A 22,822-nucleotide genomic window follows, 5' to 3' on the forward strand; every position below is an offset into this window, starting at 1 on the left:
CATAATTTTAAATAGAATCTTAAAATTGCTTGAAATTTCCTGCCCATAAAGCATTTATTAATCATCATGTGTCCAGTATGGGTTATCTCTATGGGTAAGGACAATAAATTAGCAGAACTGTTGAACACTCCTACTCATGTAGCACAGTGATTGGAGTGTCAGGTCTGAGTTCAAATTTGTACTCAGATATTTGCTAGCCGCGTGACCCTAAACAAGTCACTTAACCCTACTTGCCTCAGTTTCTATCTGTAAAATGAGCTGAAGAAAATAGCAAACAAAAAAATGGCAATATCTTTGCCAAGAGAACCCCAAATGGGGTCACAAAGAGTCAAAGATAACTGAAAATGACTGAAAAAAACACAACAAAGATTTTACTCTGTGAGATTACTTGTCCAGATCAAGTTCTCTTCTTGAAAGGGCATGCAAACTTTTAAAAATGAAATAAGTTTTGCTTGGGCTTTCACTTTAATGGCTTACTAATGCTTTTTATTATTATTTGATAAGTGCTATAACTTCACACTCCCTTTATGAATCCCTCTTTTTGTTTCAAAAAAGTATAGCTAGATAAAACAAAATGGAATATTGATTAATTTTCATATGTGCCTTTTTCTATATCCAGAGTATGCTAATCCTTATCTCAGTTATCAGTGGTTTTCTGGAGCTGATTGGTTATTGTGCTGATCTTAATTCTAATTTTTTTCAATACTGTTTATCTCTCTCGTCTTATTTTAGTCATCATATATATATTGGTCTCTGGTTACTTATTGTGCTCTGCATCACTTCATTCAAATCTTCCCAAATTTGTATAAATTTTGCATACTTAGTTTTTAAAATGTAATAATATTCTATTACTATCATGTACTACAATTTACTCAGCCCTTTCCAAATTTGTGTACACTCACATCAGAATCCATTTTTTCTACCACAAAAGATATTGTTATAAATATTTTGGTATACATGGACCCTGTCTTTCTTTTTCTGAATTCCTCAAGATCTAAGGCTACCAGACTTATAATTGGATAAAAAGGTATATAATGTTTAGTCACTTTTCCAGCATGATTCCCAATTATTTTTAGAATGATTAGATCAATTAATATTTTTACCAACAATATTGATAATTTTTTAAAGTTTCTTCTTTATTGACAAAATTCTGTCTTCTCAGAATTTGCTACTTCACTTTTGTAATAATTTTAGTAATAATAATAATGATGACATGTGAAGTTATGTAAAGTATATTTTCACTTTAGCCATGTTGCAAATAAATAAATAAAAAGTTAAGAAAAATTAAGAAAGGGAAAAGACTGTTTCATTCTATATTTAGAATTCCTCAGTTCTCCATTGAAGATGGATATCCTAGCAACATTAATAGTTTAAGTGATTCCTACAGCTATGGTGGTTCAGTTAAAGAAAGCATTTCAGGGACTTTTTAAAAATTTAATAAGACAAAAGCTAAGTAATATTTGTGAAGTAATCTAAGATTGCTAGATGGGAAATATATGATTTAAAATATTGTCATAATTTCTGACCTTTCTATTCATGTCAGAGTTTGAAGAATCCAGGGATTAAATCCATTCACATTGAGGAATTTGAGTATTCTTAAATAAGAGGATTATAATTATAGTGTAAAACAGTAGTCATTACAATATCAATCATAATAATGAAATCAGTTTATTCACTCTAACTTTCAATTTTCAGGAAAATGGCACTTGGGACTCAATTGTGAATCCAGAATTGACCACTGTCATCATCCATTGAACCATGGTTTTGACTTTTTTTATGGAATGCCGTTTTCCTTAATGGGTGATTGTGAATATTCTGTATTATCTGAGAAGCGTGAAAAACTGGAGATGAAACTTAACTTTTACATTCAGATCATAGTCCTATCTATATTCACATTTACCATTGGTAGGTTCACTGGTCTATTTCCAGTTCCATGGAAGATAACCATAGGCATTGCCATCATTGGTTTCTTATTTTTCCTGACACAGCACTTCCTTTATATCTTGATTAAGTATGGGGACTGTTTCCTGATGCGAAACCATACTATTACTGAACAACCAATGAATTTCAAAAGAACTACTTACCTCATTCTGAAAGAAGCACTTTCATTTATTGAAAGGTAAGTTATAACCATAGCATTGTATCTACATTATGCCAGTTATTCAGGTAAATGAAGAACAGATCAGTGTATATAGTCTTAGGAAATAAATAATGTTTAAGGTATCTTGGGTTTTTAAATAAATAGATTTATACATATATATATGTGTGTGTGTGTGTGTGTGTGTGTACATATACACACACACATATATATATATATATATATATATATACACACACACATATATATTTGTAAATTGGTTATAGATCAAAATTTGTTCAGTTTTGCCTGAAGAAGTTTTTGAGTGTTATTTTATATAACTTGAAAATATTTCATTGTTTCAGTGATGTAGTACTTTGTTTCCAATACATACTTTCTTCTGTAAGTTCTATCTGTTCAAATGGATCCATGTTCTCATTGATTAAGACCTTCCTTCTAATCCTATAATTCCAATGCCATGTAGGTCAGCTCATTTTATGTGACTGTTGTCTTTGTGCTTCAAAAAGACAAAGAAGATCTTTCTTTGTTTCTGCTGACATTGCCAAGCTAATGGCAGATCACTGGCTGTTCAGATGTCATCCTGCAATTTTGTCCACTTATCTTCTCTTCCTATCATTGGAATAATATTTTTTATTCCTGTTTATCACAGTTTCTCATTTGGATATATTTTTAAAAAGCCTGCTCACTCTGACGATATGTCTCTCCATTGTCCTTTAGATGATAATGATTTTTGATTCTTCCAAAAGATTTGCATTTGAGCAGGAAGTAAATAGCAGATTGGATTGTTTTCAGGGAATTGGGAAGTCATTTTACAGACTTCAAGCTTCCTATGAAAGCAAAATCCCTTCTTTTCAACATTAATATTTTAGAGGAGTTATTATATGGTAGGAAGACATGTAATAATGCAAGAGCCTCCAAAGAATCTTTTAAAAATATAAGCCAAATTTAACTGAGACTATCTGAATAGGTGGAACAGTAAATAGAGCATCAGATCTGTAGTCAGAAAGACCTGAGTTCAAATCTTACTAACTGTTTGATCCTGAGCAGGTCACTTAATCCTGTTTGTCTCAGTTTCCTCATTTGTAAAATGAACTGGAGAAGGAAATGACAATCCACTCTAGTATCTTTGTCAAGAAAACCCTAAATGGAGTCACAAAGAATCAAACACAACTGAAAAATGACTGAACAAAGCAACACATATAAATAATTGACTTTTGAGCATATCAAGATAAATATTAAAATCAGCATTTGATATCTTTGCTTTGTTAGCCATTTTTAATAATTAAATGGTTCAAATATAGTATATGCATATATATGTATTATATTTTTAATTTTAGGAACAAGCATGGGCCTTTCCTTCTCGTCATTTCCTTCTTACATGTGCACACACCACTTGTTACTACAGAGAAGTTTCTCCAAAGGAGCAAACATGGATTATATGGTGATAATGTAGAGGAGATGGACTGGATGGTGGGTAAGTAAATGTCTGCAAGTAGAAATTATTCTTGTTATTTAGTCAATGAATCAATTAGGAAAACAATGTTAGGGATTCAAAGAATAGGTTGATTCAAGTGAAACCTACATAACTATTAAAAATACCAAATGTATAAGTAAACTTTTAAAGTTCTGAAATGTTTATATATTTTTAACATCTCTCTTCAATTATGAAATCTAGATCATTATTACTTTGTATTATAATTATTCTAACAAATCCATCAAGATTCATCAGAATTTGTATCATATTACCTTGTACATTTTGAATGCAATGTTGAGAAGATACTTAGTCACCTAATGTAACATAGTGACATTTAAAAAGTTCAAGAGATGTAATTTCTGGGTAATTAATCATTTTGCTAATAATACTAGCATTTTATTAATAAAAGAAATGGATATTTGGCTGTTTCTCTCTTGAACAAAAGACAATTCTGGCAGCAGATTTTTGACTTGTATACCCTTGGAAAAGTGAATATTCCTGAGGGTAGAAATCAACTCTGATTGGTTAACAACAAATTAATGAAAGGTGGACTTCAGAAAGAGAAGTGGAATCACTTTCAATGAGGGTTTTTAGAGAGATATCACATCATTCCTACAAAAAATGACTCTCTGTATACCCAGATCACCTCCAGTCTTGGACGAGCTAGACAAAGAATCTATCCACCCAAAAACACTATGGACAGGAATTCATTTTAGATTAGATTCCTTGTAAAGTTAGATGGAGTCTGACTGTAATTGAGAAGAAAGTTCAACCTTCAGAAACTAAGTTTTGAAAGTGAGGATTTGAGAAATTTGAGAAAGGGGGAACTCAGGACCTTCCCAAATCATGAATTATTAATATTTCTCTCAACAGTATATGTTGTTTAGAGGTTAAAAACCATCTATGCTTTCAAATTAAGTGTGTTATTTTGAATTCTCTCTATATATACATTTTGTTCTTCAGCTATGTCAAAATCATATCCTATCCATTAATGGCCTCAGTTTCAAATAGAAATATACCTATGGCTGCCTATTCACTTGGAAAACATCATATTTTAACTGATTTTGTTAAACATCTTAAAATTATATTTTAATTAATATTCTAGCCACACAAGGGAGTTTTGTAGCCTTGCTTGTAGTTTGAGACTTCTGCACAGTAAATCACAAGTATTTTGGACTATTCTCTACATTTCAGACATTATGTTGTGCTGGGGATACAAGAAAAAGCAAACAATCTGTGCCCTTCAGGAGGTTATATTTTAATGGAAGACAAAGTAAAGAGGTCTTGAGTAACCAGGTAGAAGTTAGCAGAGATAACCTGAATCACCATAAACAATCTAGAAGCTTAGCTATTCCCTGAGACAAGTTGAAATAAACACTGATAGGATCTTCTCAGTCTTAAGTGGGTCTTCTATTCTTAAATAGATCTTTTGGTCAAGTGGACTTTTGATTACAATCCCACCCCAAGTGTGAATCTTGCTTATCTGATCAGAAAGCCAAGTTATGAAGTCAAACCTTTCTCCCCCAGGTTATATTTTCCCTATAAAAGATCTGCTTCCATTTTTGCTAAACTTCCCTATGAATCTAGCCTGCCAATTAATGTTCTACTCATGGTGTCTTCCCTTTAATAGTATTTTTTTCCTGGTTAATTGTGAGTTCTACATTGATGTAATTGTTTTGTTGTGACATATAAAATGTTGAAAGTTTCTTGGTAATTAGTTATTTTACTAATTACTGCCCCAGAATAATTAATAAAAGGGATCAGTAACATCCTGCAGTGTTAATGATCCCTCATGGAACCCACTGAAAGCTCATATGTTCTTGGAAGAGTGGGTATTCCTAAGAGTAGCAATAAAATCTGATTGATTATCAATGAATGAAAGAGATGTATATTATGAAAGCTAGATTTATTCAAAGGATGCCAACTACTCAACTTGGACAAAGAGACTTAACTATTATCCATACTACCTCTGCCTAGAACAATCAACCTGACTCACTAAAACACAATCGGTCAGATTTCACTAATTCACCTACAATAAAATTTCTTTCTCTGTTGATCAATACTAAAATTCCTCAGTTGAATGAGTCTTGCCCGATATTTCATTTCATTTTCAATCCCTAACTTCAAAGGTTGTCTGAATAGCTCAGAAAGGGTGATTTTCAACTGAGGAAAAAGGAGGAAAACCTTAATCCTATTTCAATAATTAGTTATTATTATAAGAGGAAAATTGTTGATTGTCTAGTCTTAAGAAAGGGATGAAAAATCCAAAGACTCCAATTTCTGTGATAATAATTCACTATTTGATAAAAACTTCTGGGAAAATTGGAAAGTGGTATGTCAGGAATTAACATACACCAATATTTCATACCTTATGCCAAGATAAAATGGAAATGGGATCATGATTTAGACAAAAAAGGTTATGCTATAAGCAAATTAGGAGACCAACTACAAGACCAACGAAACTAAGATTAGAAGGGAAGTAGAAAGCTGGGAAATAATTTTTACAGATAGTGCTATCTCAGATAGCATCTGACATCTATCAGATCTGCTAAGATGACAGGAAAAGATAATGATAAAAGTTGGAGATGTGAGGAAATTGGAGCTCCAATGCATTGTTGATAGAGTAATGAATGGATCCAGCCATACTGGAGAACAATTTGAACTATAAAAGGGGTATAAAATTGTACTCTTTAGTCTAGCAGTGTCACTATTGGGTCTATATCCCGAAGAGATCATAAAGGTGGAAAAAGAATCCATATATGAAAAAATGTTTGTAGCAGTTCTTTTTGTGCAGGCAAGGAATTGGAAATGGAATTATTGCCTATCATTTAGGGAATAGCTGAATAATTTAAAATATAGGTCCTACAAGTTAGAAAAGACATCTCATAGCACGAAATGAGAAAACTCTTCAGCATTTATATGAGCAAGGAAGGCTAGTGTTCACAGAAATATGAATATTAGAAGAAGAGTTAGGTTTGGGGAGGGAAACAACTCTGTTTTAGAAATATTGAGTTTAAAATTTCTATAGTATATGTATGTAGAGACATTCATCGGGCTCTTGGAAATGTAATGGAGATGGTAGCTAAACAGATTATCTTGACAAAAATAGAAAAGATCTAAGCCTAGGCCCTGTGGCAGGTTCATAGATAATGAGCTGAACACAAATGATAATTCTGAAAAAGGAGGGAGTAGGATGAGTGAAACAGATGGGAGGGGGGGAAGGACAACAGTAATGTCATGAAAATCCAATAAAAGGAGAACATACAGAAGGAGGGAAGTGATCAGTGCCGACAGATGTTGTAGACAAATTAAGTAGAATAAGAATTGATTAAAGAACTTTGGATTTAGGAGGAAAGAGATTATCAGAGGAGAAAGATTTCTTTTATTCAGAGCTGATCATATGACATAAAATTGATATTTTTATTATGAAATTGTGAAAGGTTTTTGCATAAAATATAATATATTATAATGATAATGGAAATAATCAATTAGATGGAAAATCCCCCATTTGGGGAGATAAAATAAGACATGAATGTTTTGACATTTTTGATTGACTATATTTACTTTTTTTGCAGAGAAAGACTATTATTGGGTAAGTGAGAGTCAATAGGGAAGTTAAGAAAATTAACAGGAAATATGAGGGAAATGATAGTGATACAAAAAGAAAAAGGTACTGATGAAATATTTAAATAATGAATTGGAGGGGAGAAGGAATACAGACAAGCAGGACAATGTTGAAATTACATTTTAAATTTTACACATATATGACTAAATTGAGCATGTATGACATTTGTGTCATAAATATGGCATAACAAGTATATAAATATATTTAACATAATATGGGTATATAATATATGTATATATCTATTATAATGAATACATGACAGTGGTATAAATATAATAATATTTGTATAAATATACTATGATGACATATATATTAAAATATACAAATACAATGTTAGTAAAATAGTAGTAGTTGTTGTTGTTGCTGCTGCTGCTGCTGCTGCTGTTGTTTAAAGTTATGTATAATAAGATTCATTGCTTCACATATAATCCTCTTTTAGGCCAGAAATGTTAATGTTTTTTGATGCTTTAGTCAACATGTTCTGACTTTGTTGTACCAGAGGAAGATGGAATATATATTGTCCTCAAAGTTCTAGGGATAAACTGGATGGATTGAGCTCTCCTATATTGGCTAGAGCCCCCATTCTTATTATGTTACCCACCTTATCTATGTAAACTGTCAATTATTAACTTTTGTCCTGATTTTAATTGACCATTTAAAAACAATTAACTTTCAGAGAAAGATATTTATTTTAATGCTATAATAAGAATAATAGTACAAATATTTTCCCCCAGTGCCTCAGGGGCTTATTTTCCTCTATACCACCTTGGTCTCTGAGGAGAGAGTTGGATAGCATTGGTCCCATTAAGTTCACTCTTAAGTATGGTATGCCTGTCAGACAAATCCTTGTCTCATCTGGCTTAAGTCCCTAAAAAAGCACATTCACATTATCAGAGCTATACTGATTATAAAATTCAACATAGTTTCCCTTCCCTGTTGGCTTATGTTTCTCGAAACTCAGAAGGTCGTGTTCTTCAATACTCTTAACTAAAACAATAGAAAAAAGCAAAATTCCAAGGTCTCTTTTCATGGGGCCATATGTCAGCCTTAAAGAGAAAGAGCCCCAAATTTGTCCCCTTACAACATTGTCTGTTCTAAATGGTAAGCAAGTCTGTTGAACTTTGTGTACACACACACACATGTATACATGTGTAAATACACACATATGTGTATATACATACAAACTCAGGTCTGTATATATGCCTCTAGTACTATTATTTCTTTATTAGTTTAGAAGACTTTTATAACCATTATTAATTTAGAAGGTATCTTTTAGATATATATATGTTGTTCCCTCTTTAACCTAAATCCAATAAGTCAAATTCTAAAATTACCAGCCCTCCATCCTTATCTGCTTCCTCTGTAACAGTTCTTCCTCTCATGCCCCATTTTAATGAGATACAAGTCCAAGAAGCCATACCATGCACAGTGGCCAGACCCCGGAAAACCTTTTGGGGAGATGGGCTAAACAAGGTTGAGGATAACTAAGGAATCTCAAGCCCACAGTTGATTTAATAATTACTAAATCATGAAATTTAGATGATAGAAAATAATAGAGCTGGAAAAGACTTTACAATGGCCATTCTCTTTGCCAAAAAGTAGGTTTATTTAGGAGAAATTACAGACAAAATGGAGAGATTAAAATAGACACCTGGAGTGGCAAATATGAAATAGATTTGGGAGATTAATAGGGTTATCCTTATCAAGGAAAGAAGTTTGGAAGATTCTATTGAAAAGGATATGTTATGAGGTTGGGAGAATGCTATTGACTAGAAGATTAGATCCATAAAAGAATTTAGCAGACTAACCAGAGTAAGTAATGGTAAGAAAAAAGATACCATTAAAGGGAAAGCATTATGAGAAGAGAGGGAGAGAGTACCTCAGAGAGGGCTTAGTCCTGAAAAGAACTTAGCAAAGGTTTTCATCATGAACAGATCTTTTACGAGGGAAACAAAACTTTGGGAGTTTCTCATGGAAGAATTTGGTAGCTCAGAGGGAAGGATCAAGGAGAAGCCAAATGGAATACCTGGCAGGTCAGGTCCTATTCCTGTCTAAAAGATATGCTAATCAATACCTTTAAAGTGCCCAGAGGTTTGAGGAATAGAGTTTTAGTCTTAAAAATCACTGTATACAAACAGGATAGTTTGAGACTTGGTTTTGCCTGAAAATAGCTTGCTAGGCTTCTTCCTGGCAAGGGAAGAGAGTAAGCTCAAAAATCTACATCATCTTGTGTGGAGATATTCCTTGCTTCACCCAACTAGTGACCCTGCTGACATTTTATTTTGTTTATTTTAGCTTATGCATCATATGTCAGTGAATGGAATTATTCTATATTTGGTATAGCTGTTCTTCAATATCTGAACATCTACCTATATTAAAACTAGGCCCGTGAAAGGAGGAAGCATCTCAAATTATGAAGAGTTGGTGTCCACTGCAAGAGAGGGAATCATGAACCCTTTAATAAAGTGCCTTTGGTACAGAGATCTGCTTCAGTATCTTTTAATGTAAGTGAGATAACTTTAATCCCTACACAAATAATCTCCATGAGGAGAAGGACCTGCCCACTGGAGACCCAGTTTTTTGAGGGATAAGGCATCCCAACAACATTTGGAGTCCCCAGGTCAATGTTGCAAGTATGGCAAAAGAATTTGCAAACTTAGTTTATCTCCAAGTTAAGGGGCAAAAGATTTATTATGCTGACAACAGTGGACTAAATTCCAGAAAGGATTAGCAAAGAACCAGGAAAAAGAAGATAATTTTATAGGAAAAAGACAGAGAGATCAGTTGCTTCATGTCACTGATATGCTAATGTTGTGATAGAACTGAGGAGTGATCTCAAGAATTTGGTTGCCACTGACCAATAGATCATGTATCTCACAGTCAGCAATGTTTATTGACAGACAGATTATTAGAACAATAGCATTCTAAAGTCAGAGTGCCTGAGGATCACTAATATATCTTCCCTAAAATCTAAGGAAAGAAATATTATATTCCTACGCCAGAGGACTTTTACAATCATTAACGGATAGAACAATAGTGCTTCTAGGTCAGGGAAACCTCCGGATCACTTATTCTAAAGCCAGAAAACCAGGAGATAATGTACCAGTCAGCAATGTTTATTGACAGACAGATTTTTAAAACAGAAGCACCCCAAGGTCAGGGCAATCTTCCCAATGCTGTCTTCCCTAGAAGCTATTCAATTTGACAACAGCTCATTTCTTCTTCTTTCTTTAAATTTTTTTTCCTCTTCTCTATCACACTCTCACCTGCCAGGTGCTCTAACCAAAGGAATGTAAATTTTGATCACTGAAACTTCACAATATAGCTTGTGGGCTAGGACCATACCTTAAACCCAAATCACTCTGGCTTTCATTGATTTATCAGTGATAGATACCAACCCAAGCCTCATTTGGTCATTATTTGGTCAATATTCAGAATGAATATTTCTCTGAGCAAGTGTTTCTGTTTTAGGCAGAAATTCTGAGTGTCTTTGATTTTTTTTTTTTTTTTTTTGACTAAGTAAAAGAAGTCATTCTCTGTTTCATTTTTTGCCTAGCCTTAATCACTATTTGGGCATTGCCTCTGTCAGACTGAGACCCATTGAAAACCTTAGCTAAAAAGACCAAAGTTTCCTACTGCATCCATGGTCATTTCCAATCGTCCTGATCTATAAGTTGCACTGAATTTGAAGGCTCCAGAGGGGAAAGTGAGGCAGGTGACCTTACACAGCCCCTCTTCACTTAAATCCAATTGATTTGCATGTCATAATGTCACCTCCCTAATGTTATAATCATCTTTGAGAACAAAGGACAAACAACACCCCTGATAGAATGTAAAACCCTTGATTGAGTAGAAAGAAACCCTAACAGGATTAGGTTCCCCCTAGTACAGGTCATAAGTTTGGTGAAAGAATTCATACACTGTTTGTCTCCAAGTTAAAAGGCAAAGATTTATTCGTCTGCTTGACAACCTGCTAAAGTTTCAAGGGAGTTTAGTAAAGAGTCGGTGTTGGGGAGGTCATTATGACTCCAGTTGAAGAGAACCAAAGCTCTAACGGAGTTTTTAGCAGAATCAAGAGTCAAGAAGATAACTTTTTGGGAAAGAGAAACAAAAATTAGGTTGATATGTTAATATTATGGTGTAGTAGTATAATTGAGAAATGGTAGGGATGGGGTAGTTCCTATCATTGAGTTCTTTTACTTACTGCCCAACAGAATCAGCATTAAATTACTGTTTTTGGCTAGCGTGTGTCACTCTCTAAGGCCAGCTAACTTCTCATTTTCATTCAATTTCTCAGGAATTGCTATTTTTTCACACTTCTTCACCTTGAGGACAGACACATTCTTGTTTGCCTTTATTTGTAGTTGCAGCATTTAGCATAGTATCTGATGCATAAAATAAATGCTTAATAAATGGTTTCTTAATCTAGATAAACATAAAGCATTTCCAGGACTTCTGAGTAGATATTGGCTCCTTTCTGTTCCCACTTAGAATACATTTTTTCTGGTAAACAAGGTCTGGGGTTGGACTCATCCTCTTACAAGTGACCATCTGTTTGAAGAGCTCTGAGAGCAGCTGTAGAAATAATTTCCATTACCCTAATTGGAGAAAAAGAACCTCCCTGAAGATGTTGATATCTGTTTTGTTTTAGTTTTAGTTTGTTTTGTTTTGTTTTACTTGTTTTGGTTTGGTAGTTAGGAGTAGGCTGACAAGATTTGCTTCTACGATGAGTAGGAGCAGATGAATTAGATTTGAACACACAAATGCTCAGTACCTCCTAACAGCTAACTGGCTTGGTATTGCGGAAATTATACTATTCACTTTTTACAAATGTCTGCTCTTTCAAAAAGAAAGCAGGCCTTTGTACTTCAGCAAAATAAGCAAACATTTCCTTTTCCTGAATAAGAAAGTTTTCTTCTTAGAGCTCTAGGGAACATAGGAATGAATTTAGTGGAAAGGTAAAATAATCAAAGGAGAGGAGCAGTCTGTAGTCACTGGGTAATAAAGCTGTAGGAAACTCATCCTATTCCCTGGTTGCAAATTTAAGTGCAAATTTTACCTTTGAAGTTGAAGCAGTTCTCAAATTTTTGTTCAAGGTAATCCCTATAAAAGTGCTTTTTCTCTAAGAGGAGAACCCTAAACCTGATCTACCTAAACAGCCTTTGGGAGTTTGACTTGCCTAGAGCTGAGATAATGGTCTCAGAACAATAAAATATCAAAGTTCAAATAGCCCTTAAGCCCAGTTAGTTTAGGAGTTTCCAACTCTTTTCAGTCCTTGAAAGTTGAAGTCCAACTTTCCTTATCCCTTATTTAAAAGGAACACAAATAAATGCTAGAGTTTAGGGTTCATTTGCACATAAGAAATTAAATAGACGAATTAGTTTCATGAAGATAATATTGTTATTTACAAAATATTCCCCATACATATCAACAAGTTTCTTATGCCAGTTGGAAGCTGCATGAAATCTAAAATCCTCACTTTACAGATGGGGAAACTGAGACACAAAAACAGGAAAAGGTTTCCCCAAGATTATCCAGATAGTTTGCTTCAGACAGAATGAAGACTAAAATACATCACTCCTGATTCTCAATTAAATGCGTTTCTCTTATACTAGTTGTCTCAAGAATTATCTGAATAAGTTGATTTTGGTCAGCCTGATGAACATATAAAACAAAAGTCTCATAATTTTTTCTGTCGTAGACTCCTTTGGCAATCTGATGAACCTTATGGACCCCTTCTCAGGATAATTTTTGTTGTCTTCATTCATAATTAAGGGAAATGCTCAAATTCCCCAATGCTTAGCATGGTACCTCTCACAAAATAGGTGTTTAATAAATGTTTATTGATTGATTGATTTTGGAAGTTAATAAAAATAAAGGTGTATTTTTTCCCATCCAAGTTTACAAATGCCCTGAAATGCATCTCAGATTAAGAACACATATGTTAGATTATCTATTTCTCACTCTTTAAGGGACTTCTAGAATTCTATGACTTTGTGCTCAGCCAGTAAATCTGCATTGAATGAATAAATGGATAAGTGTGTAAACATATCTGTATTTCAAGGTTAGACTAAACATTAGTTATTTAGTATGAAGCCCATGTCCTCTATTCTTCTGCTCCTTTTAAGTGGTTATCTTTTATAATGCAGGTGTGGAATAGGACTCTGTCCTGGGATCCCTTCTCAAATGAAAGTACAAACCTTATTTCAGGGGAATGGGGAAAGTTAGATATTCAGTTATAAAACAAAAAGTGAAAAATAGAACATTACCCAGAGCAAACACAAGGTAATACATCATCACTTTACTTAACTCAAAATTTTGCTATTACTGTTTAGTCATGTTTGACTTTTTGTGATCCCATTTGGAGTTTTTCTTAAAAAAGATATTGGAATTGTTTGCCATTTCCTTTTCCAGGTAATTTTACAGATGAGGAAACTGGGACAAATAGGGTTAAATGACTTGTCCAGGGTCACACAATTAATGAATGTCTAAGGCCAGATCTGAATTCATGGAATCTTTCTGGCTGCAGGCCTGGCCCTCTATTCACTGTCACCCAACATTTTGTTAATGTTTTATTATTTTCTTTTCTACAGATTAAATGAAAACAAAATGAGAATAGGAAACATTAAAATATTTTTTCAGTAGTGAGAGTCCATAAAGATGAATCCACAACTCAAAAGGATATGTGATAGTACCCTAATTTCTTGATTCTTTTCTTCTCTTTTTCTCTACACTAATCTGATTTATTTTCAAAAAGTTTTTGTTACTGACTTCTGAATTTTAAGAAGCAAAATAGCTCAGAGTTTTCATATAGGTAGTTTTCCAAAAGAAGTCAGAGGCAATTAAAAGTTAACAGAGTTAGAATTAGAGTTACTTATAAGAATGGTGAGTTAAATGACTATAAAACTAGAAATTACGTCTAATTGGTATTTTAAAAATACTACATTTCTACTGAATTTCATACTGCATAATATTCTTTTTGTCTAACCAGCTCAAAATATAACCTTTCTCCTTAGGTGAAGTGCTTGAGACTTTAAACAATGAAGGTTTGACCAAAAGTACGCTAGTTTATTTTACTTCTGACAATGGTGGGTCCTTAGAGTCTCAAATAGGAAGTGAACAGCATGGTGGCTGGAATGGAATATATAAAGGTGAGCCTTTTCATATTAATTCATTCTGAGACATTTATTTCTGTGGGAGAGTAATCCTTGCTCAGTTTTCCAAAGTTCCTTCTCTTGAATGAGGAAAACCTGTTTGGAGAAAATGTGTAACCTGATTCTAAGAAAGCTGATATGTTTAATTGTTCAAGGAATCCTGATGTGGTGCCCTCTGGTTTGTTAATCTATGTTTAGACAGTGGAAACAAAGAGGCAACTCCTTTTTTATTTCATTACAATGTTTTATGTAGAACTTAATATAGAAATCACTATATAAGAAGAAAAGCTTAAAATTTCTAGACTTTAATATCTTATTTTTAAAAAAGATGATCTTCTGAGACACATAAGTTAAAAGTGTTATTCCCTAATCAGTTGGAGAAATGATGACAAAAATTAGAGTAATTATGAACTTCTGTTACTTACCAATATTAATTCCAAACAGATTCTGAAATAATAGAATTCTCAATATATATGAAAAAATTCAAGGAGTGATAGATATATGCACAAACATACTAAGAAGATATATTAAGAAGAAAGAAAAGTGAAAAAAGAAAAGATAAATAGAATACAGAGAAATGTATAGATTATAAGAAAAATTTATATAAAACTACAAAGAAAGAAGTCTTTGGAAAGGAAAGTCAATTTAAGTTCATGGAGTAGAGAGATGTAGTATCTTGTACTAAGAATAGCAAAGAGATAGAGTCACTGGATCACAGACTACTTAAAGGAGAATTGTTGGAAGATTATAAAGGTAAGAAGAGATCACATTATGAAGGGCCAAATAGAAGATTTTGTGTATGATCCTGAAAGCAATATGTCAGAGAGAGAGAGAGAGAGAGAGAGAGAGACAGCCCAAACTGCATAAATCCTTCATATTTGTCTCGATACAAACACAAACATATGAAATATAATCATGAGAAAGATATTGACAAGCTAGTTAATAAGATGAGTAATAATGATTCATGTTAGCACTTGGGAAGAGAATTTTTAAGTCTTAAGTTATGAGAATCAACATTGAAATTGAAATTCCCATTTGTCACAAAGTAATTGGTTTGAATGAGTTCCTGTCCCCCAAAAAGATATTTTTAATGCCTTCTTTCCAGAAGATACCAAATATTATGATAAAATTTCTCTAAAGCAATGAAGAAAGATATCTTAATTCTAAAACATTGTCACATTTCTATTTTTTTAATCTTGGATTTCATTTTATTAAATTAAACTAAGGAGGCAAAGGCATGGGAGGCTGGGATGGTGGCATTCGAGTCCCAGGAATATTGCGGTGGCCTGGAGTCTTACCAGCAGGTCGTGTGATTGATGACCCAACAAGCCTGATGGATATCTACCCAACAGTGGCTCATTTGGGAGGGGGTGAAGTGCCCCAAGATAGGTAAAGAAATTTTTATATATATTAATTCCATATTACTTGCAAAAAGGTATATCAGCAAAGGTATAGAATTGTCTTATCCTAATTTTTAACTTGTGAAAAACTGCATTCAATGTTTAAAAGAATTGCACATGTTTAACCTACATTGGATTACTTGCTGTCTAGAGGAGGGAAAAGGTGGGAATAGAAGGAGAAAATTTTGGAGTTTTGCAATGGTTTTGCAGTGATGAATGCCAAAAACTATCTTTGCATGTATTTTGAAAATAAAAAGCCATTATTACCATTTTTAAAAGAAAAACTGTATTCATATGATTTAATATCAACATGTAAAGGGGATTCCCCACTAAATTAATGTTTAAGAGAAAGGTAAAAAGTATTAATACCTAATTTTGCATTTGCCTGAATTTATGAAATTTTTAGAGCTGAAGGAGTCTGATTAAGACACTAGCATACATAAAATTTAAATCTAAATGATGTATTATGCAATAGAATTATTCTTTTAGTGAGCAAGATAGTATAGTGGAAAGAGCCCTTGCATTAGAATCAGGAAAACCTGAATTGAATTATATACTCATTAGCTATGTAATCACTTAACCTCTGTTTCCTCATCTGTAAAAAAGAGATAGCATCTAACTCAGATAAATTCTATCTATTATTATTATTGCTAATCAGAGGAGACCATCGGAGTCAACAACCTCCTTTTACAGGTGAAGTAACTAGAATTTATTTAGAGGAATGCCTCAGCTAAAGTAATTTCACTCAACAAACATATATTGAGTGCCAGCCAATTTCAAAATACCATTACAGTTTCTGGGAATACAAAATTTTAAAAAGACTGCTTTCAAAAAACAGGCATTCGTGTACATTCATAAACACACACACACTCTCACACACACTTATTAGTGAAGAAAACATCCAATGATTTGTAGTCAGTAAGAAAACAAGAACTGTATTCAGAAACATGCAGAGAATAAATTAATTTAAGCCATTTCCCCCCATTTCTTCTGAAGTGTATTTCAGTCAAAAGTGGTGCTGGAGGTAAATTATGTGAATTACTTCCTTAAATGATTGTATCACCTTGTCTTGTTTGCTACTTAAATACAAGTGATCTTTAATAGCTCTTTTCCTCACAGGAAAAGACCTTAGTCTTTTTGATTTTTGATGTGGGGTCATGGAATTGTAGCTTTAGAAATGGAAAATATATAAGATATTATGAACTCCAGTCACCTCATTTTATAGAAAAGGAGACAGAAACAAAATGGGCTAAATAAATAAAAAATGACCAAGAGTCATGACACTAGTAAGTGTCCAAAGGAGGATTTTAGCCCAGATCCTCCTAACTACAAACCCAATACTTTACTCACTATGTGACTCTGCTGCATTGGATGAAATGTTTGAACATACTGTGCTCTTCACTTCTAGTCTTTTATCTCTGTTCCCTCAGAGTGATTGACGGCAGAGACCTGATGCCTTTGCTGCAGGGAGAAGTTCAGCAATCAGATCATGAGTTCATGTTTCATTATTGTCTATCATATTTACATGCAGTTCGTTGGCATCAAAAGAACAGTAAGTAGAAAGTGTTTTCTGTTCAAAGCTCTAAAAAGTCAGTAGAAATAGAATATATGTACAATTTTACAAAAATAATTGAAAAACTGGAGATCCTTATATTTCTTCTACTCCTGTTAGAACTATAACTCCTATGAGAAAACTCCATGTACCTGTTCAGGCTAGCATTTTTCTCTCTCTTATAGTGTCAGAAAATGACCTAGAGCACTGAGAAGTTAAGTGAATTATCCAAGATAATGTAGTGAGGTTGTATCAGAATTGTGATTTGAACCCAGATTTTCCTGGATTTAGGGCAGCTAGATACATAGTGGATGGAGTGCCTGACCTGGAGTCAGGAAGACTCAGCTCCCTGAGTTCAAATTTGGCCTCAGACACATAATAGCTATGTGGTCCTGAGCAAGTCACTTAACCATTAACCCTGTTTTCCTCAGTTTGCTCATCTATAAAATGAGCCGGAGAAGGAAATTGTAAACCACTGTAGTATCTCTGGTAATAAAATCCCAAAAGAGGTCACAAAGTGTTGGAAATAAACGAGTAACAATAACCAATTTCCTGGATTCATGAATGACTTTTTCTCAACTCTATCATGCTGCTTCTTGTTAGGTATTAAAATCTGAATGAAAATCTTTAAGTGATTCAAATAATTCAGGAGTCAGACTAGAACAATTTATAGAATCAGTAATGCTCTCTGAGGTGCTCCTTCAAACTCAGTATTTTCTTCTTTCAGGTGGTATAGTGTGGAAAGTACATTATATGACCCCAATATTCCACCCAGAGGGTTCTGGTGCCTGCTATGGAAGAGGAGTTTGCCCCTGTTTTGGAAAGGGTGTAATTCACCATGACCCACCTTTGTTGTTTGATCTTTCAAAGGATCCATCGGAGACTCACCCCCTTTCACCTGACACTGAGCCCTTATTTGCATTAATAATTGAAAAAGTAGAACATGCTGTACAAGAACATCGGGCAACACTGACACCAGTTTCGGAGCAGCTCAGCACTTTTAATAATATATGGAAACCATGGCTTCAGCCATGTTGTGGCACATTCCCATTGTGTTGGTGTGATTGGGAAGAGGACCATAAATAAGAGAATTTTGAGAACATACAAGTTACAAAAATCCCTGATTCTTCACATGGGATGCATATGGAGAACCACTGTAAAATTACCTATGTAAAATGTGATATCCAAAATAAAATGCAGTATGTTTAAAATACACACTAATTAAATTCTTAGGACTATAAAACTTATAACATTGCAAAGCACCAAATCCCATAGAACAAAAAATCAGAAAACAAATACGAGAAATAACAAAATAAAAACAAGTTAAAAAAAAAAAAAAAAAACCTTCTCTTTATACTTCTAAAGGCTAGGGCAGGGCCAACAAGTCTGCCCCTAGTCTCTAGAGCCAGAAAAAGCTTTTCATTGTTTATAACAGTCTACATTCTCTGTTGATTATTTCCAATTTATTTTGTTTGTATACAGTTGTTTTCATATTATTTTCCCCATTTAGACTGTGAGCTCCTTGGGAGCAAGAACTGGCTTTTAAGTTGGTTGGGCTTTGTTTTTTTGCTTTTTGCACCCTAGAATCCAGCAAAATGCCTGGCATTTTGTATTCACTTAATAAATTCTTGCTGACTCAGTGATTCTTATTTAAGTTTTGATGACAATTGCCAAATAAAACCAAACAGCTAAATGAAACTTTAGGTTTAGAGATGACAGGTTGAAACCTAGAATATTCTCAGTAATTTCTGTAACTCTCCACTTTACATTGCACATGGATAGATAGGCAAGATAAAATATTCTATATTATTCCAAAATCACATTTTAAAAGTGAGTGTTGAAATATGATAAAGTGTGATATTTATTACCTGCTAATAATTCTCCAGAAACCCCCCATCCCCAATTTGATAGATCCTATCTCAGGTTTTCAAAGGCTGTGTCAGTGGTGTACAACCTGTTAGATCCTATGGAGTTGAGAAGATTTTGTTTATGGGACCAATAGTGAATTAAATGTCTGTTGGGTCTGAGGCGGAAATGAGCATAGATTTAAATATTTAGAGATCTATGGTACTTGTGGGATTTTCATATAAAAATATTCAGAAGGGAGTAGAAAATTCCAGTCTAAATTCTGAATAGAAGTTATAGATAGAATACACTTGGGGGAAAAAAAATAAACAGAGGTAGAAATCACCAGAATAAAGAGAATATGGAAAGAAAGCAAGTCATTTTATCTACATAGAGAAGGTAAAATTCTTAACACTTATCTGACTAATTTGATCATATAGAAAATTAATCTGTGGTATTTGCGTCAGTAAAGCTTCATTTCCCTCTAATAACAGTAGCAAGCATTTATATAGCACTTTAAAGATTGCAAATTGTAGGGGACATGTGTGTAGAGGGAAGTATTTACCCTATAAGTTATGTATGTCCATGTGGCTCTGTCCACCTGTAGTTTATAGGAATGCAGACACGAATAGATTTCTCTAGAGCCTCCTATGCCCACATTTCTCCAAAAGAAAATTTGATTCTGACCCAAAAAGGGAACAGAATATTAGCACCACAATCTGGATATTCTGTTTTCCTCAAAGAATGAGTGCTAGGCTAGAATTATATCTACACCCCACCAGAAAAATTAAAACATATATATAGGTGTGTAGGTAGATAAGTCGTCTAGGGGAAATAATTTATAGATTCAAGTTGAGCTCCAGATTGCTATCCCTTAACAAGGAAGGAATGCCTCAAGCTATTTATCCAAGGTTTTGCTCTCCATCAACTGCCAGTTCCACAAATATCACACCTTCACTAGAACAAAATGTACTAATGAGAATAAACCAGACAATGCACAGAATGAATACACTTTTCCCCTGGAGGAGAACTATCTCAGCTCCAGGGAGAGACAAAGAAAAATAGATACTGACTCCCAGATCTCACCCCAAAGGCAAATTCCCCCAAGTTCCTAGGATAGAAGTTGGTGATGACATGATCAAGGTGCTGGCTCCTACATGTCAGATTATTTTAGAGTCTTTTCCTTTAGGAATTCCTCCTGAAGAGAATCTTGAACTATATGCATTCTCTTTAGAAGCTAGAATCAAGACCAAAATGTCTTCTCTTTGGCTGTTACTAATGCTATCCCTCATACAGGCATGGAGAAATTAATTTCCACCAAAGAGGCTAATGTTTTGAGCCATGGACTTCATAGATAGCATATAATTTTATCTTTACAGCAACCTGGGAGGTAGATGCTATTATTCTTTCCAATTAACAGGAATTGAGATAAGTGTCTCATTCAGCTAGGAACTGAAAAGTTTTCACTTAGGTCTTCCTGACTTTAAAGTCCAACACTCTACCCACTGCATAACCCTAGCTTCCTAAAATGAACTTGACCTTCCTTGATTTTCCTGTTGTCCACAAATCTATACTTCACTTTATCTGTATAATTATTGCCCTTACACAAGCCATTTAATGTTTACAAAGTTGTTTACATATTTTACCTCATTTGTCTTTTGAGAGAAGTCGATAGTTCAGGAATTATATTCATCTTACAAAGGAGAAAACTGAGGCTTGGAAAGGAGGGGTGAATTGTCTATAATAGCCCAGTTACTGAATCTCTGAGGCAGAATTCAAATAAGGTTCTAAACTCCTGACTAGAAACCAGGTACTCTCTCTGCTACCCCCTATTACCACAATGTAAAAATGAAACAAACAAAATACTTTGCCTTTCATATCACAAAATGGTCACTTCTATTTAAAGCTCCAGAATTTCTCAAAATAAATTTTTAACCTTTTTTTTTTTAGAAAATATTTCTAAACCCTTTTAGGGGAAAACTAAAAGGTAAGTGATGAGCAAGTATAGGGAGGGATAAAAGTGCAAATTGATAAGTGACTGATCATTAAGAGTGTCCTTGCTAGTTAAGGATCTCTGAGTTCAAGAAGTGGCACATATCCTGGACTACACCATTATTGGAGTCTTATTTAAATGTAGAAGAGGCAAAGACATGACTGGCAAGGCCATCAGTAGTCAAATCTTGTTGCCCTCTCTTTGGTTGCTGACCCAATTAACTACTGAACTTTTCATGAGAAAAATTTAATTAGTCTCATTTTACAAATGGGAAGATAAACTTTGCTAAAGCAAACTTAAAAAAGTTACACATACAAAAGTAGTTCTCAATTTATATTAAAAATTGGGCTTTATCCTTGGACTACATATAGCCAGCTACTTCTTGTTCCAGTCACTTAGAAGAGTAGACTAGAAGGTATATTCAGTAGGGATACAGTACTGGATCAGGTGGACTCAGCTCCCCTATTCTCCATAAAAAAATCTTGTTCAAAAGCAAATGTTGATTTACTCAGTAATGGAATATCTTTTGTCTGAAGTGGCACTGAGTTTTTGAAATCTAGCTTTTTTTTATGCTCTAGTCGGCCCAGAAGACATTCTCATTCTTTTCCACGGATGCACTCCAGATATACTTACTATGCTCCCAAAATTTCTTCATCATGAAAGCTCACTCAATCCCTGAAATTCACACTTTGGAAATGCCGTCTAATCCTACATATAGACTATCCCTCTGATTAGATGACTCTTTTCAGAATATACAATTAAAGAGGATGCCCAGATTACTTATATCTCATTCATCTCCAGTTTGCACTCAATCCAAACTTTGTCTTTGACACTTTTGCCTCCTGCCTACAGACCACAACTTATATGTTTTCAGCTTCCTTTTGAGTTGCCTTCTATTAGAATGTAAGCTCCTTGGGGGCAGAGATTTCGGTATTTGTATTTGTATTATATTTGTATTCTCAGGATTTAGCACAGTGGTTGGTACATAGTAAGTGCTTAATAAATGCTTGGTAAGGGGTAATTTGGCAGTGGCTAAATTCTTAGTCCCATATGTCTCTGAAACTTACAAGTTTCAGAGACAATTTCCTTATCCTTGAGGGGAAAATTAGCCTAGTCTATATGACAAAGATGCTCTACTATTACACAGGTTTAAATTTCTCTAGAAAATGGTAGCATGTAAAATGCTAGATGTGGAGTTAGAGGACTAAGATGCAAATTCCAGGTCTATCCCTATTCCTATAATTTGGTAAGGGTCATTTAAGATCTATAAGCCTCAGTGTCCTTACCAGTTAAATAATAGGGGTGAATTAACAAGGTTCTATTCTACTATGCTTTAATAATTTAATAGATGTTTTTTGAAACTTGTGGCAAAATGATAATAATAATCATTGTTCTGGTGATTGCTCAGTTATTTCATTCATGTCTGACTGCTTGTGACCCCTTTTGATATTTTCTTAGCAAAGATTCTGGAATGGTTTGTTATTTCTTTTTCTAGCTCATTTTACAGATGGGAAAACTGAGGAAAGCAGGGTTAAGTGGCTTTTCCAGGGTCACAAGGCTGCTAAGTGTCTAAGACTAGATTTAAACTCAGAAAGATAAGTCATCTTGATTTAAGATTTATCCACTATGCAACCTAACTGCTCATTAATAATAATAATGGTAGTAACAATAATAATCTATG

The 22,822-nt window shown here is 33.9% G+C and overlaps 2 protein-coding genes across 5 annotated transcripts in view; one reads left to right on the plus strand and one right to left on the minus strand.

Annotated features, from left to right (window-relative positions):
• Window positions 1-18,946, plus strand: part of ARSL (arylsulfatase L) — a 34,800-nt gene extending 15,854 nt beyond the window's left edge. For all 3 annotated transcript variants that reach the window (XM_031959042.1, XM_031959041.1, XM_012546118.2), the window contains 6 exons: window positions 1,696-2,119; window positions 3,436-3,572; window positions 14,214-14,348; window positions 15,578-15,740; window positions 17,182-17,303; window positions 18,031-18,946. In XM_031959042.1, the coding sequence (XP_031814902.1) occupies window positions 1,696-2,119; window positions 3,436-3,572; window positions 14,214-14,348; window positions 15,578-15,740; window positions 17,182-17,303; window positions 18,031-18,389 (1,340 nt within the window). In that variant the 3' untranslated portion in view covers window positions 18,390-18,946. The remainder of the gene's footprint in view (window positions 1-1,695; window positions 2,120-3,435; window positions 3,573-14,213; window positions 14,349-15,577; window positions 15,741-17,181; window positions 17,304-18,030) is intronic.
• Window positions 1-22,822, minus strand: part of LOC100930513 (arylsulfatase H) — a 90,850-nt gene that overhangs the window by 62,684 nt on the left and 5,344 nt on the right. The gene's annotated exons all lie outside the window — the stretch shown is intronic.

Source organism: Sarcophilus harrisii, chromosome 3 (assembly GCF_902635505.1).
Source record: "Sarcophilus harrisii chromosome 3, mSarHar1.11, whole genome shotgun sequence".
Classification (NCBI taxonomy): Eukaryota; Metazoa; Chordata; class Mammalia; order Dasyuromorphia; family Dasyuridae; genus Sarcophilus; species Sarcophilus harrisii.